The sequence below is a fragment of the Athene cunicularia genome, assembly GCF_003259725.1.
Source record: "Athene cunicularia isolate RWA chromosome 10 unlocalized genomic scaffold, athCun1 chr10_part1, whole genome shotgun sequence".
In the NCBI taxonomy this organism is placed as follows: domain Eukaryota; kingdom Metazoa; phylum Chordata; class Aves; order Strigiformes; family Strigidae; genus Athene; species Athene cunicularia.
The window spans coordinates 1,144,318-1,159,732 of NW_020799112.1; the positions used below are offsets into that span (position 1 = coordinate 1,144,318).

At 44.7% G+C, this 15,415-nt stretch overlaps 1 protein-coding gene across 1 annotated transcript in view; it reads left to right on the plus strand.

Annotated features, from left to right (window-relative positions):
- Window positions 1-13,073, plus strand: part of ARIH1 (ariadne RBR E3 ubiquitin protein ligase 1) — a 36,081-nt gene extending 23,008 nt beyond the window's left edge. The window contains exons 10-14 of the mRNA XM_026855999.1: window positions 7,050-7,180; window positions 7,279-7,336; window positions 8,616-8,876; window positions 9,772-9,884; window positions 12,727-13,073. Of these exons, the coding sequence (XP_026711800.1) occupies window positions 7,050-7,180; window positions 7,279-7,336; window positions 8,616-8,876; window positions 9,772-9,884; window positions 12,727-12,811 (648 nt within the window). The 3' untranslated portion in view covers window positions 12,812-13,073. The remainder of the gene's footprint in view (window positions 1-7,049; window positions 7,181-7,278; window positions 7,337-8,615; window positions 8,877-9,771; window positions 9,885-12,726) is intronic.
- The last annotated feature ends 2,342 nt before the right edge of the window (window positions 13,074-15,415 follow it).

The window sequence follows — 15,415 nt, forward strand, 5'->3', positions numbered from 1 at the left end:
GGGTGGGGTGGGGTGGGAAACACCCATCCAGAGGACATTGAGGAGGTGAAATGAATATGGCCAAGCCATGCTGGCATCAGCCCAGCTTATCTGTTAGTTCCTGTAGTCTGGTGTCAGCAGCAGAAGAGCCGTTCGTTGTCCTTGAACATCACTGTCTAAGCTACTTCCTCTAATACCATACGAGACGCTCCTACAGCAAGAAAATACTTTGGAACCCAGGCTGTGCAGCAGTAACAGGAAGAAAAATAACATCAGGATAATTACACCAGACACTTGAGCAAGCCAACTGTCCTGGAGTCTTATGGTATCCATATCAGTTGAATTAACTGAAGGACAATATCACAATTATTCTCTCCCCAAACTGACGCTAGATTCAATTGAAGGGAAAGTTGGCAGGAAACGTAACCCACCCCTCATAATGATCTCTGCCTTCTTGTGGGCAGCAAGATGTGGAAGGTGGTAATTTCACACTGCTGTAGTGATGAAGTGTGAGCAGTGCTGGCTGCTGGAACATGTGCAACCGGAGCTTCACAGCCTCCGGAGAACCGGATCGGCCCAGAGCTGTGGGGCTCCCAGCCACCACCACCTCTTGTCTGATTTGCCTGTTGGCCCTTGGCCAAAGGCATGGAGAAACCAAAGTGCCTGTCTGACAGTGACACAGTCCTGCTGCTGTTCAGAGAGGAACCAAGGAAACTCTTCCTGCTGTAGCATAAAGATGTAGTGATACACTTGGAAAGGATTGCACAGCTGGAGTGTGCACACATCTGCCCTTACTCTCTGTACTATTTCTAGCAGGAAAAGAGGGCAGCCGTGTTTGGGGAGGGCTGTCTTGTGCCTTCACAGCTGTTCGTTTCAGCGACTGCAAGTCAGAGCCTAAATTCTGTGTCGAATTTCTTCATTTTGAAGAGAAGGGAATCGGATCAGGTACCATCAGATGCAAAGCTCCCTATTCTCAGTGGGGAAAAAAATAAATAAAATGCTCCAAGTAATTAAATTGCTACTATGGTCTCCAGTGTTGTTTCTAGCTTTTGAAAAGTGCTTTCTTGAGTCCTCCAAGCGTGATGCTGAGCTGCAGTCCTGTCCCATGTGGTCTGCGTTCAGGGAAGGAAACTTCCTGTCTTAACAAGATGAAGGTACAAGGGAAAAATACCATGCCTCCTGGAACGTGGGCTTGGAAACTGGATAATCCTTTGCAACAGGAGAATGAGATACATTTGTTCCAGCTTGCCCTGGGAGACAGAATAGGAAAGGAAAATGAAACAATTGTTGTATGAGAGAATAGAAACGTGAAACCCAGCTGAATTTGTTTCTGTTCACAAATTGGAGTGATGTGATGTGTGTTTTTGATGAATTATGTAGAGTGGTCTGAATGAAAAATGAGATTTGAGTAGCAAATTCTGGGGTTTCCTATATAATTTAAAAAAAAAAAATTGCATTCATTTATTTGCACTTACGAGACCTTCACTAAATTCTTTCTACTTATACAAACGATACAGCCCTTGCAGCAGAGTGTGCTGGAGTAGATGGCCTTTTAGTTAAAATAAACTACTTTCACATGGGTTCAGCTTAACTAAATTAATTTAAATTTGAGATAAAGTAATAAAGTTCCTTATCAAGCCCTTCATTCTCAGCCTTCTTGTGGAGAAGGGTTGAATAGTCCAAAGTTTTGCACACTTCTTTTTTCAGTTTGTTGTACAAACTTCGTTCCTAAGTAGTCTCTCTCTTGAATTAAATGAGGCAGGTTTCCGGTGTTGCAAATAAAGAAGCAATACAGATCCATTACTTTTGTTAAGTGGGCATTCAAAGGAGTAAGAGATATAGAAAATTTGGATTTGTGCATTTATTGTAGGCTCTTAAGGTGTATCAGGACTGTCTGAAAGGATCCTAATAGGAATAGAGGGAAAACTGGTTTCAAACCTGACTTCCAGTGATGTTAATCTTTCTGCATCTTAGAATGCTAAAGAACAACAGATGCTAACGGTGCTGGTCTTCACCCAAGGCACTCTTTTGGGTTTTCTGTTGAAGTTAAATTGGTGTTAATGAAAGTTGTTCATCTGATACTAAAAATGCCCCTGCCTTACTGCTTTTGGCTCCTGGCATGTCACCATCTTGTTATCTTCTGGGCTAGACAGGGCTTGAATGCCTGATGTATAAACCAGGCAGATTTTCTTCCTCCAAAAAAGCTACTGGCCGTTTTTCTCCTCTAAGCAAGATAAAATGGCATAAACCCAGTTCTGTTCCTTTTCAGGTCACTTTTTAATGTCTGAACATGTGCTCCCTCTGTACTTTCTGGAAGTCCTACATTTGTTCTAACGCGTGGAGATTCTGGCAGCCTGCTAGATCCTCCCCGAGCCCCAGCATCGAACTTTGCTCTTTCATTTCTCACCAGCGCGGTTTCGTGCCAGAGCTGTGAACAGCATCTTTCCTAAGATGTCAAAGTGCCATCTCTTCCTCTCAGATGAGCAAGTGTTTAAAATACCCTGCTTTGCTCAATGACTCTAGGTGTTGTCATGGTGTACTATTTTGCACTAACCATAATTAAGTTCAGTGTTCTCGGATTTTGTTGAAATGCATTTAAAAATCCCTGTGGTGTTTGAGGAATTATTTTTTTTTTTAATAGCATGAGTTTATGGGTGAAAGCGTCACTGTGAATGTGGCTGGGAGGCTGATGTACACCAGTTGCCTCCAGGAGTTCCCAGAGAGGACTAATCTGTTTCACCTGCCCTGAAATATGAAATATGTTTCTAGTTAGCCTCCTGTTCATAAAACAGCAGCTGAGGTTTATGGTGTTTTATGTGCACGCAGCCTTTTACGACAAAGCAGGGATTGTTCTCCTTTGCCAGGTTTGCCCAGGCTTTTGTTTCGAAGTGCAGCGTGTAAGCACAACACAGAATTGTTTAGAGTGGAACAATGTTAATGAGGTCACTTCTGCATTGTGGCATGACAGATAACGTGCAGAATAATCTACCGGTTTAGTAATTTGATTTGCTGGTTATTATGTTGTTGCGTAGCCGTAATTCTAAATAAGATCTTCCTTCCCTATCCTCCTTAATCTATAAATCTCTCCCACTCATTGCGTTGGTGGCTTGAGTAGTTGCTGCTTTTTTCTTTCCGCTGGTGTTCAGCATTTCTTTAGTATGTTGTTTTCATGGCTTTTCCTTAATTTTTAATAATACTCAACCTCTACACTTTTACACGACTTCGTGGATCTTTATAGCTTACTGTGAATCTGTTTTCCCTGTGCTTTGTTTGGCAGGCATATAAAGGCTTTAAAATGATGGCATTCCCTGTAATAAAAGGGCTGTAATTAGGGTCTTTTTGTTCTAATTTGCATCACAGGGCTAGAAGCCCTATGCACCACGTGGTATTGAGACACTGAAGAGCTTGGTCTCATTCTCAAAGACAGAAGAGCAGAATTTCAGTGCTCCTAACTGAGCCTAGCTGCAGATGAAGGTAGCCCCACATCCTTGTGGTGTGGACATGCCCCACTGCACCTCTCCCAGCTTGGTAGGTTAGCTGGGAACTGTTTCACTCTTCTTCCAGTTGTGGGATTTTCCTAAGCAGGAGTGATCGCTGCAGCTGCTTGGATTAGCTGTGTCTTTCATCACGGCACACAGATGTCGGCATCTCATCAGATGAGAGGCATTTGGAAGAAACTGCATCACTCTGCAACCACCATCTTCTCTTGAAAAACCACTCGTTGTGTGCCCCAGGGCAGCATTTGAGTGACAGGGGAGCTGTGTTGTGATGTGTCAGGGGTGCAGTGCCACTGTTCATACGTGTTAGCACAGTGCACTCTGATTGATGAGCATGTTGAGCAGCAGTTGTGGAGGATATTGATGGGATAAACCTAAATTTGTGTCCCGAGGTGTTGGTGCAGGATTGGAAGAGGGAGGAAAGCTGCCTGGAAAAAGAAAATAGATACTGCTCTGGGTACGGTGCTTAAGGGAGAGACCATTTTTGACTGAAGTTCACAGAACTGCATTGACTAATTGAGAACGAACTTAGCTGTCTGAGTACCCATCCTGTGGACACCCAAGAAGACATGTTAACGTTGTCCCCCCAAGAGGACCAGCAAGGGAGCTACTGTGCTTCATTCCCTCTGTAGTACAGTTACTCTGTTTGCAGGTTAAACAGAAGTGATGGGGAGGAAGACAGGTCTGAAAAAATCCCCATATGTGCTTGCTTGCTGCTGGAACCCATCAGAGTAACAACCAGCCCAAAAACCTGAACCAAAGCAAATAAGCAGTGAGCTAGCATGTAGTGTACTGACAGAGCATGAGGATGAGAGGTGCAACTGCATAAAGAAACATTCACTGGAACTACTGGAGTAGTTCACCAAATCTGGGGAATCTTTTTATTTACACGACAAACCTGGTGTCCTGGTTTAAACCCAGCTGGCTGGTGGCCAAGCACCATGCAGCCACTTGCTCACCCTCCTCTGCCTGGGGGCTGGGGGAATAAATTGAAGGGGTAAAGGTTGAGATCTCAGTCATAGGTTGAGATAAAACAATTTAATAGTTGTAGTAAAATAAAACAATAACAGAAAGTACGCATGGGTAATGTGCATTGTGATTGCTCACCACCTGCTGACTGATACCCAGCCTGTTCCCAGCTAGTGATCCCAAAAGTGTGAAGATCCTGCAATTGCAATCCTGGAAGCGAGAGACAACCCGTCGCCTTTATATACTGAGCATGACATTACATGATATGGAATATTTATTGGTTAATCTGGGTCTGATTCTCTGGCCATGCTTCCTCCCAGCTTCTTGTATACCTGTGCACGGGCAGAACATGGAGAGTTGGGAAGTCCTTGTTCTCTTAGCAACAACTGAAAACATCAGTGTTTTATCAGCATTCTTCTCATACCAAATCCTGTACTGAATCCAAACCACAGTACTATTCTAGCTACTAAGATGAAAAATTATCTCAGCTGAAACCTGGCCTACTGGGTATAAACTGAGCATTGTTATCTTACTCAGGCCAAGGCCTGGCTGTGACCTGTCGGTGGGATTGGAATGCTGCCCATTCCCAGCTGAACAGGAGAGCAGTACTCCCCAAATGAATGATGTAATAGCATCTCCTTTCAAAGGAATGGCTCAGGAAAACCTTGTTGGTTGTGTGGGATGTTGCCTGTTTCTGTCCAGTCCTTAATCCTTTCCCTTCAGGATCAGGACATAGGACCAAAGCAGGACTTTGAAGAGGAAGAAATGATGGCAGTACTCAAGCAGAATGCTCTGCATTGCTGGGGAGACCAGAATCATGAAATTATTTAGGTTGGAAAGGAAAGTAGTGTTGTGCAGCCCTGCAGCTCCAAGCAACGATAGCCTCAAAGTTAGGGAAAGCTGCTGTAACAAGCCTTGTTTTCCATTAGTGCTCAGGTCTGCAAAGTTACAATCATCGGGAGGCAAAAGTAACTGAAAGCAGTTTAATAATAATGTTGGCCTAAAAGAAGTTGCAGTCCTTCATGTCTTCCCCCTCATCTCTTTTCCCTTGTAACCTGCTTTGCCTTACTGCAGACCTCCCGCCCTGCCACGGGAAGCACCACATCTGACATCTGGAGACCACATTGGTCTTCCTCACCTCCTGAGCAATCTTCTGAGTACTTGGTCTGCAAATTCTCTTGTCTCTTACAATACAAATAGGCAAACTCATATGAAAATGTAGTAGTAGTTGGGACACTTGGAGTGAATGTACAAGAACGTATTGGATTGTGTCCTGTATAAAAGTAGCAGTTACAGACTGATTCAACATGTTAAATTCTTCCTTTATTGAGAATTCATCTGAATGCCAGAATAGGAAATAGTTGCTCTGGTTAATAAGCAGTAAAGATGTGTTCCTAACTGAGGAGGGGATTTTACATGCTTCTGACCCAAAAGCTGCAGCCGATTTTACATGAGTGTGGTTTAGCTTGTTTGGATGTGTTATTGCCTGCCAGATAAAACTGGCTCCTGCAAAAGCTTCATAAATGCTGGTGTGGTTGTGTGATGAGCTGGACTGAGGAACTGATCCAGGCTAAAATGTTTTTTTGGTTTTATTTTGGGTTTTTTCCTCTTTACTTGCTGCTTGACTTTAACCTGGTGTGTTCCCTGGCCCAGCTTTTGTGCAGCTGCATTGTGTCCTGGCACAAGAGAAGTGTCACAGAGACAGGAACGAATGGCAGAAGAGAGTTGAACTTGCTTCCTTTGCTCCTAGAGGCAGCTTAGTATATTCTTGCAACCTCGGTTTTGTGTACTCATTGGGATAGTACAGAAATAATCTTTTATGCTCTACATGAGTTGAATATCATTTTAGGAAGCGGCCATATGCTGCTGATACATGAGAATGATATTGGTGTTATAAAAAAACAACCTATTCCCCAAAGATTTCCTGGTGCAGTGCTGCTCTTTGATATCCTCATATTTGTCAAAGACCTCACACCTGAAAGGGAAAAGCCCCATGTGGGCTTTTGTAGAAAAGTCTTCAGTGAGGTGTCACATGAAGGGGGAAAAAAAGGGACCTGATGGGAAATGTGGCAATGCCCCAGGAGGAGAAGTGTCTTTTTAGCTGACAGGAGCTTCTTTGAAGCACGCTAAATTCTTGCTGCATGTTTTCAGATATTTTTTGGATGGCATTTTACAACTGCAGGTGTCTTGGATTGATAACAGCATGATACCAGCTCACTGTTAGGCTTTTTCAGTTTGAGTGCTGAAGTGGACCAAACACTTGATGGTAAGGAAAGCCAGATGCCTTCCCCTGGGCTGTTACAGACCATCACTACTGCTGTGATTTTGGAGAAGGTCATGAAATTACCCATCCAGTGTTCCACTATGATAGCAGCACAGATAAAAGGTGTTATTCCTTGGGGTTTTTGCTATCTAGCTGCTCCAACTTTGGAAATACCTTAGGGCCTGACTCGGAAGAGGGTCTCAATGATCAAAGAGAAGCAGTAAACCATGTATTTCATTTGATGTTCTGTCTCTTACTGCTATGGGAACCCTTCTAACTTGTCAGGGCTGTTGTGGGCTCTGTGCTTTCCCTGCTAATGGTGCTCTCTGTCCGGTGAACAGGAATGCCCGAAATGCCACGTCACCATCGAGAAGGACGGGGGCTGCAACCACATGGTCTGTCGGAACCAGAACTGCAAAGCTGAGTTCTGCTGGGTGTGCCTGGGCCCCTGGGAGCCCCATGGATCTGCCTGGTGAGTTCAGGAGCGTGCCTTGCTGGAAGGTGAAGAAGCCGTGATGCAAACGGCATTGATTTGGACTGAAATCTGTGGAATCGATGTCCCTGTTACAGGTACAACTGTAATCGCTACAATGAGGATGATGCAAAGGCAGCAAGGGATGCACAGGAGGTGAGTCCATAACCTTTGGTGGTAAGGGAGCTCACCAACCCTGGGGCATGCTTTCTGTAAACCTATAAATCAGTTCTGAAGAATTTCCTGGATTTGGGCACAAATTCAAAAGACAGTTAAGTTTTCCTGCAGCTTTTGGACTCTTGCTTTGTGCCAGAAAAAAAACGTTCAAAGCCACTTTAACCCAGTTTGAAGAACATGTTAACTCAGTTGTTATCTGTCATGCTGCCTTGCCTGTTTTATAGCAGCTCTTCACTTGAAGTCATCATAATGCCATGGGTCTGGGACAACAAGCCTTATAGCCTTTGTAAAATGCTCTTTGCTGCAAAGTTTTTAATGTGAATCCTGAAGTGTTTAAACACAGCAGACCTTTTGAATGTAAATAAAATAGACTGCTGTCATTCCAATAGCTATATTTGGAGGCTTGACATAGAAGAAATTGCCGGTGAAGTTGCAGCTACATTAAGCTGTTTTGTGAATATGAGAAAACCCTTCTTAATGAGGAGGGATTGCATGCTGTGTGCTGCAGCTTGCAGAACTCCGTTTCCTGCATCTCCATCAAAGTGCTGTTAAAGCCAAGAACCAAACTATTTCCTGCAGATAGGGATGACTGTGGCTGATACATGCTACCTTTGTGCTTCCACAACATAAAAGTTTAACCATGGCCATGTTGTCATTTTTTTACAGTTGATCTCAGTGAGAAGAAAATAAGGTTAATGGCTGTGTATGGAGTCATCTTTGTTCTCTTCTGCTACTTAGGACATGGTGTCTTTTCCCACTTTATAATCTGTGTGGCCTAGGCAACCCAAGGTTGCCCTATTTAATACAAGCACAGTAATTATTTAATTAGAATTTCTTATTAGCAAAAACTTTAAAAAAACACCCCCTGCTTCTTAGTTGTTTGTCATGACACTGGAAGCATTTAAGTCCTGTAGCTTGAGTGCAGAGGCTGAAATTCAAAGCTTACCAGGCTTTAGCAATGTGATTCTAATTACTTCCAAGGTTGGGAGTGAGGATGTCACAGCTGTGCTAGGAAGTCCCCTGCATGACAGCGAACTGCCGTGGGTCTGGCCTCTTATTTTCACACAATGTCCAGGTTAACGGTGCCACCCAAAGTGGCACCGTCAAAGTCTGGCCGGTGGGAGAGGAGAGGAAACACCCTTGGAAAGGAAACTTGTTCTCAGGATCAGGAAGAGCCTCATGAAGGCTTTACTTCTCCTGTAGACATTACTTTGTTTTAACTATTTGTTTTCTTTTTCCCTAATGGGAATTAACACAGCGATCCAGAGCAGCCCTGCAGAGGTACCTGTTCTACTGCAACCGCTATATGAACCACATGCAGAGCCTGCGCTTTGAGCACAAGCTCTATGCTCAGGTGAAGCAGAAAATGGAGGAGATGCAGCAGCACAACATGTCGTGGATCGAGGTGCAGTTCCTGAAGAAAGCAGTCGACGTCCTCTGCCAGTGTCGTGCCACACTCATGTACACTTACGTCTTTGCCTTCTACCTCAAAAAGAATAATCAGTCCATTATCTTTGAGGTAGGAGAAAACATGGTTGTCAGGAGTTCAGCTTACAAAGCTAAGCAAAATAGAGATTTAATGCTTGGAGGAGCTCTTATCCCCAGTTTTACTAAGTGAATCTGTCTTAATAGTTGTGCAATAGTTAGAGGGCCTACTGGGCCTCATGTTGCATTGTCTGCTGGAGGAAAAAGTTACGAAGTGCTGCCCTCTAAAACAAGAGAGGGAGCAATGTTCTGTCTTGAACTGGCAAAGAAGGCCTTAAACCTTAAATCTGGCATTTTTACTTTCCCTGGTGTGGCTTTTTTCCAAGGGCACTGCCATTAAAATTGCACTATTGTTAAAATTGTCCAGTCTGCTTCACAAGCAATGCTGTATTGACTGATGATGATTTAGAACAGTCCTTTGCTGGTCTTTGTGCAGAACTGAAGCAGAATGCTTCCCTGCTGCATGCTCAGCAAAGGGTGCACAGAACTACTGAGCAGTAGCGAAAGTTGTGCTCTGATGCTGCTGTGCATGTACCAGGGGTCAGTAAAGGCTCTGCCAATGCTGTTAAAAAAAAAAAAAAAAAAAAAAAAAAAAAAAAAAAAAGAAACAAGAAACAGGGGGAAGAATGGGAGATGAACTGACTTTTACCACACTGTACCACTAGTAAGGAAAGGATCTTTTTTAGGCTTGACAGAATATTGCAGATTGAGGGAGATGTAAGACTTGCAGGTAGATTCTCTTCTGATCAGATGAAGAAATTTCAGCTTTTTCAATCTTGATGCTTAGAGCAGATTACTAGTGTCACACAGTGCATATCTAATCCTGTTTTTTATTTCAGCACCGATTTCAGTTGAAGAAAAAAAAAAATCTTACTCCTTTCCCCCCAAATACTCCTTTTTTCTTTTTGCTTCTTTCTTTGTCTTTGCAGAATAACCAAGCAGACTTAGAGAATGCTACAGAGGTGCTTTCTGGGTACCTTGAGAGAGATATATCCCAAGATTCGCTGCAAGACATAAAGCAGAAAGTACAGGATAAGTACAGGTTTGTTTTTAAATAATTCTCCATCTCAGAGCTGCCCAAGTACCTGTATTGCCATCCTGTGTGACAAGTAGTGGCATGTGTACTTTGCCAAGCTACAGTTTTCTCCAGAGTTGTGTCCCTGGGAAGCTGTTTGCTGTTGGCCTTCTGCCATACATTGTGATGATCAGCTGGTCCCTGGGCATCTGGGAACAGCAGCCGCGGTGTCCCATGCCAGCCCCTGACGACATCAGCGATGAAGCCCTCACACATATGCTGGCAGCATGTTTTTGTGCCCCTGATGGGACCAGCCCTCAGGGGAGGTGGCAGCCTGCAGGGAGAGGCTCCCAACTGCCTTGCATCTGCTCTGCTGAGCAGTAGCTAGAAGATTCAATCCAGTGATGAGAAAATCTTGTGGCCAAAAGCAATGGCTGTTCCTGCACGGAAGGAGCACGTGGGAATGGCCAGGACCGAGATGGGACCTGCATAGTGAAGGCCAAAGAACAGGGAGTGGCTTTGTTGTTCAAGCTGACAGCTTTGGTCCAGGATGTTTCCATAAGCGAGCAATCAGCTCTTCTATTTATCTGTTGGGTCCATTTGTGCAAAAAATGGGTGTAGTAAAGCTGTCCTTGAAGAAGGGAGAGAGCAACCTGCCCAGGCAGGGAGGAGAGCCGAAGGACCAGGGTCCAGGTGACATAAATGCCAGTGCTTTTTACAGTCCTAGGGGAATGGTTTCTGCACAGTGGAAAAATACAAAGCTGTAAATGCGGATGAGTCACAGGATTATGGCTTGCATTTTTGAGGCATTTTGCCAAAGTTACCGAATTTGTTATGCCTAGCTTGGAGCGGGGGGAGCCGAGGTAGGGTGAGCAGGGACTCTGGGTAGTGGAAGTAGCCATTAAGCTTTGGTGGGCCTGTGGCCTGTTCTGGTGTAGTCTGGCAGCACAGCTAGGGCTGAACAAGATTTGCCAGACTTCTCTTTTGAGACATTTTGTAACTTACACTTTAAGACCACCTTTAAGTTGGTATCTTGGCTCAAGCTGCCTGTTCACTTAAGCCCTCTGCAATTGGATGCTCTTCTAGGGATGGTAACAGCTATCCAGAAGAAATTAAAACCTAATATAGCCTCAATTGCCTGGAAACATAGTATCCCAAACCTACCTTCATGTTTCTGGGAAGAAAGTATGCATCTGTCAAGCCCACACAGGTCCCTAATTAACTAGTTCAGTCATGTCTTAAGTCCTGCACGGTGCTCTTTGTGTACTGGTTCCAGCGTACTGATGCAAGACTGGGACCAAGGATGGTATCAAGGTGGGTTTAAAGAGCTCTGGGAAATTGCAAGAACTGACCTCCTAGCTAATTTGGTTTCAGCTGGTTTGATCTCTTAATTTGAAAAGACATTTCTAGAAAACAGGATTAAACCCCCCCCACCACCAGCAAAATAACTGAAGTTGGAAAAGCAGGAACTGTGAATGTTTGCTATCACATGCTTCAGAGAATCAATGGGACTTTGTGTACGATGATTTCTGTTGCAACAGCTGATAGGAATGAGAAGAGCCAGAACAGTTTTATTCAGATAAATCTGTTGGTCTGATCAGACACTGAGTGGTAGCAGCATAAGGGCTGCGGGTTAAGGTGAGGAGTTTCTGCCTACATGTTGGCATGCCTTGTGATCCAGGGTAGCTTTCTGCTCGGGCCTCCTGCTGGGACACTCCTCCTGTGCACCTCGCTTTAGCGAGCAGAGGGATGTTTGGCCACTGCTGAGCAAGCCAGGTTCCCAGCTGCCAGAGCCCCTCGGATGCCGTCCTGGCTGATGCACGTGCCTGGAAACTGAACCGCAGAAATCACAGCAGGAACCAGTAACTCAGCAGTCAGCTCCCGGGTTCCTGTTTCTCATGTTACAGCGCACCACTGCAGGCTGGGTGCTGCTGAACCATGGACTGGCTGCACAGCTGCACCTGGCGCCTTGGGAGCTCTTAGGCTTGTCCCTCCTGTGCCTAAAGATGATGTAGACTTCATCATCGCCGCTGGAAGGGGTTTAATCCAGAAATGCCTGCTGCTTATTTATAATTTGCTCTTGGAACCTGAATACTTTAAATGTTTCTCTACTTTTTATCTTTTTAGTTGGGTAACGCACCCGAAATGAACATGGCATCATTTGATATGTTCCTATGATATCACTTTTCCTCAGTATCATTAATCCTGGTAGGACTGTGCCTAACTCTGGGATCAGTTTTATTTGCAGCTTTGTCTGTTTAAATGAGTGTAGGTGGGAAGATTCTGCAGGGCATAGTGCCCCTCTGAGACCTAGGAGTTGCAATGCAATATAAAACTTGCACTCCAACCAGACCACTAACCCATTCTTGTAGCCAGCGTGACCGCTTCTATCTCCACTGGGCTTTTGGAGGGGAATAAAACTGGGTCAGCACTCCTGAGGCTTTGCCCAGCTAGCGCCTGGATTTTTGTTGTCCTGATACGGCTCAGAGTAGGCACCAGCCTGTGTTTTGAGGAGACCTCCATCCCATTTCGGGTGTCACTGCTGACCCGTGCTCTGGCTTTTGCAAACTGTAGCTGCTGCTTCTTCCTTTTTCAGTTATTAATGGAGGTTTCTCAGCTGTAGGGGCTTTGGGGATACTTTTGCATGGGAAACTCTAAATTTGCATGGTGTTTTTTCAGCCAGGACCTGGAGTTGAGTGACTGGAGTAACTGAAGTCTTAATTAGAGCTGTTAACAGGCTACAAAGTCCCTTCTCGGGGGATCTCCTCTTTCGGAAGTGAGGCTTAATGTAGGTTTGTGTTGTGTGGTGCTGGGGATGAGCTCTGTGGTTCCTAACCTGCTTTTTCTGTGCTGTTCCTCTTTGGTGCAGATACTGCGAGAGTCGACGAAGGGTTTTGTTGCAGCACGTGCATGAAGGCTACGAGAAGGACCTGTGGGAGTACATTGAGGACTGAGACTGGCCCCGCATTAAACGAACTCTGAAACCTTTACCATCTAGAGTGCTCATGCGATTCAAATCAAACACACACAGGCGCTACCTACGCCTGTTACACCGCTGGTCTGTAGTACCGGGATTCTGTTTTGTTAACAGAAAATTTAAGTAAATTATATTGTAATAAAAAAAAAAACAAAAACAAAGGTAGATAAACCATTGTACAACAGTATTCTAGGCGGCCAATAAGTGTGACAGACGCACTAAAAAAAAAAACCCTCCAACTTTAACTTGTAACGTAGCTTCATTCTCCAAGCCAACTCCTTTTTCTTTTCTATCTTTCTTTTCCTGTGTGTAGTACAGATAAAATTTAAACCAGTTTCTTGACACTGCTTTTCATGTCCAAACCAGCCATTTTGATGTACTTTGGTAAGGGGGGGATGGCTCTCCCACCCCCCTCCTCCTCTCTGACACCCAGGTACACGGATGAATGTCGATTGGCTCATTGTAAAGATGATTCTTGGGGAGGGGAGGAGGGGGGCTACACAGCAAGGAAAAAAAAAAACCCTTTGTATATGACTTTTAAAACAAAAAGAGGACAACACAGTATTTTTCAAAGTTGTATATAGCGCATATGCATGGACAAAGAGCAAGCGTGGCACGTGTTTGCATAATGTTTAATTACAAAAAAATATTTATTCTTTAAAAATCTTCAAGATTATGTCTATTTGCTGTGCATTTTCTTTCAGTTTGATTTTTTTGTTTTGTTTTGTTTTCCCTGGGATGGGGTGGGGGAAACGTGTGCTGGTGTAGTGAATTAATTTTTTTTTTTTTTTTTGAAGGCTTTTACCAGAGAAGTTGGGTTTCTCCTCTTCCTGCAGTGTTCTTTTACATCCATGGCCTCCACGGTTTGTGTGTGTATCCATTGCTGGCGACAGACCCGTCCCCTCACACGCAGCTCCTGATGCTCCGTAACCCCGTGTGCATTGCCTTAGTGACCAGTGCACACTGTGATTCAGGATGCTTTGCCTTTTTTTAGTATTTTTTTTTTGGCCCTGGATTGATAACTGCCCAAATCCAACTCTGCTGTTCCCATCCATGTACACAGGACATGCGCTCTGAACCCAGAGGAGGGGTGTGTGGGGGTGTGTGTGTGTTTATTTAGTTTTATTTTTACTTCTGAGGCAGGAAAAGGAGAGGGGTATTTTACACCACTTCTCAAAAGACTTATGGCAAGATTTCAGCTGTGGATCTCCTCCCTCCCCCTTTCATCTGTCAAATGGACCGTTCCTTGCTGTTTAAGTTTCACTTACATTATAACAAGTCGTAACATTGAAAAGGAAAGATGATGGAATTGTCTTTGTGTTTGTTTTGGGCTCAGTTACTGGGCATACTGTCCTGGCAAATATTTAACACTCCATCTAGTGCAGTAGAAGTTGAAATCAGTGGGGTATTTTTCAGTTAAAAGGGGAAAGAACTAATAAGTTAGCTACTGAGTCCATTTTTATGATTTCTGTAACAAGAGCTATGTTAAAGTAAACAATTGGTGGTGGTTTTATTAAATTTACTCCTGTATAGGAATTCCTTCTGTGGTATTTTTCGCCAGGCTAGTGTCCTTAAAGTTTTCTGCCAATCTGCCAGCTTCAAGGGGGAATAAAGTTGGAAAGGGGTGAATTTAAAAAGGCAGATCACAGGCAGGTCTGTAATACAAAGTGTTTCCAGCAGCCACCCAAGTCACTTTGGCTCCCTCACAGATCAGTACCAACACTTCCAGGGACGTAGTTTTGTCTCTCTGGGCTTGTTTTCCCCTTCAGCTCTCCCTACAATGGCTTATTTGCCTCTGGGAATCACATGAGTGAGTATCTGCATTGCAGCTGGTTCCCCTCTTGGTTTTCCTGCCACTGCCTGTGAGGGGTGGGATGGAGCAGGGCTGCAGCTTGTTAGTCTCTACCTGCAGGTGCTGGCTACTTTGGCTCACAGAAATTCCCTGTATTCAAATGGTTCTGAAAGCCATCTGCTCTGCTCGAGCATTGGTGGGCTGGGCAGCTGGAAGTGTGAAGTCTACCTGGCGTTGCTTTTTTACTCCATGTTCCCCAAACTGAATATACAAAGGATGTAACCCAAAGGAAACCTGGTCTGTGGTGTCTTCAATTTCGATGGCTGTTGGCAAACCTTAAGAGTGATAATTAAGACCCTGTTCTGTGGGAGCAATCTGCTGCTGTTCCTCTCCAGCTTTCAAGCACTCCCACAGGAATTGCCAGTCTGTAACAATGCTGTCGCTGCTCACGCTGCTGTGGTGGGTAGCTCTGCAGCCTCTTCCGTGGAAAATACAAAGAAGAAAAAAACCCCATCCCTGCCTCCACCTTCCTGCTGGTCTGTAGCTCTCTAAGGGGGTTTAGGGGAGCCCAGCCTGAGTGAGGAGAGAGCCGAGGCCTCGGGCCCCTCAGCTGGGGCCTCCCTCCATCCCGGCCTTGTTCCATCTCACACTGCGGGGGAACCGAACACGCCCTTCCTAATAAACTTATATTTTTTATTTCAGTAGTTACTTTGGTGTTTTTCATGGACGGAGGCCGGGCGGACGGGCCGGGGCTGAGACCGGCAGAGCCCCGGGTCCTCCGTACTTAGG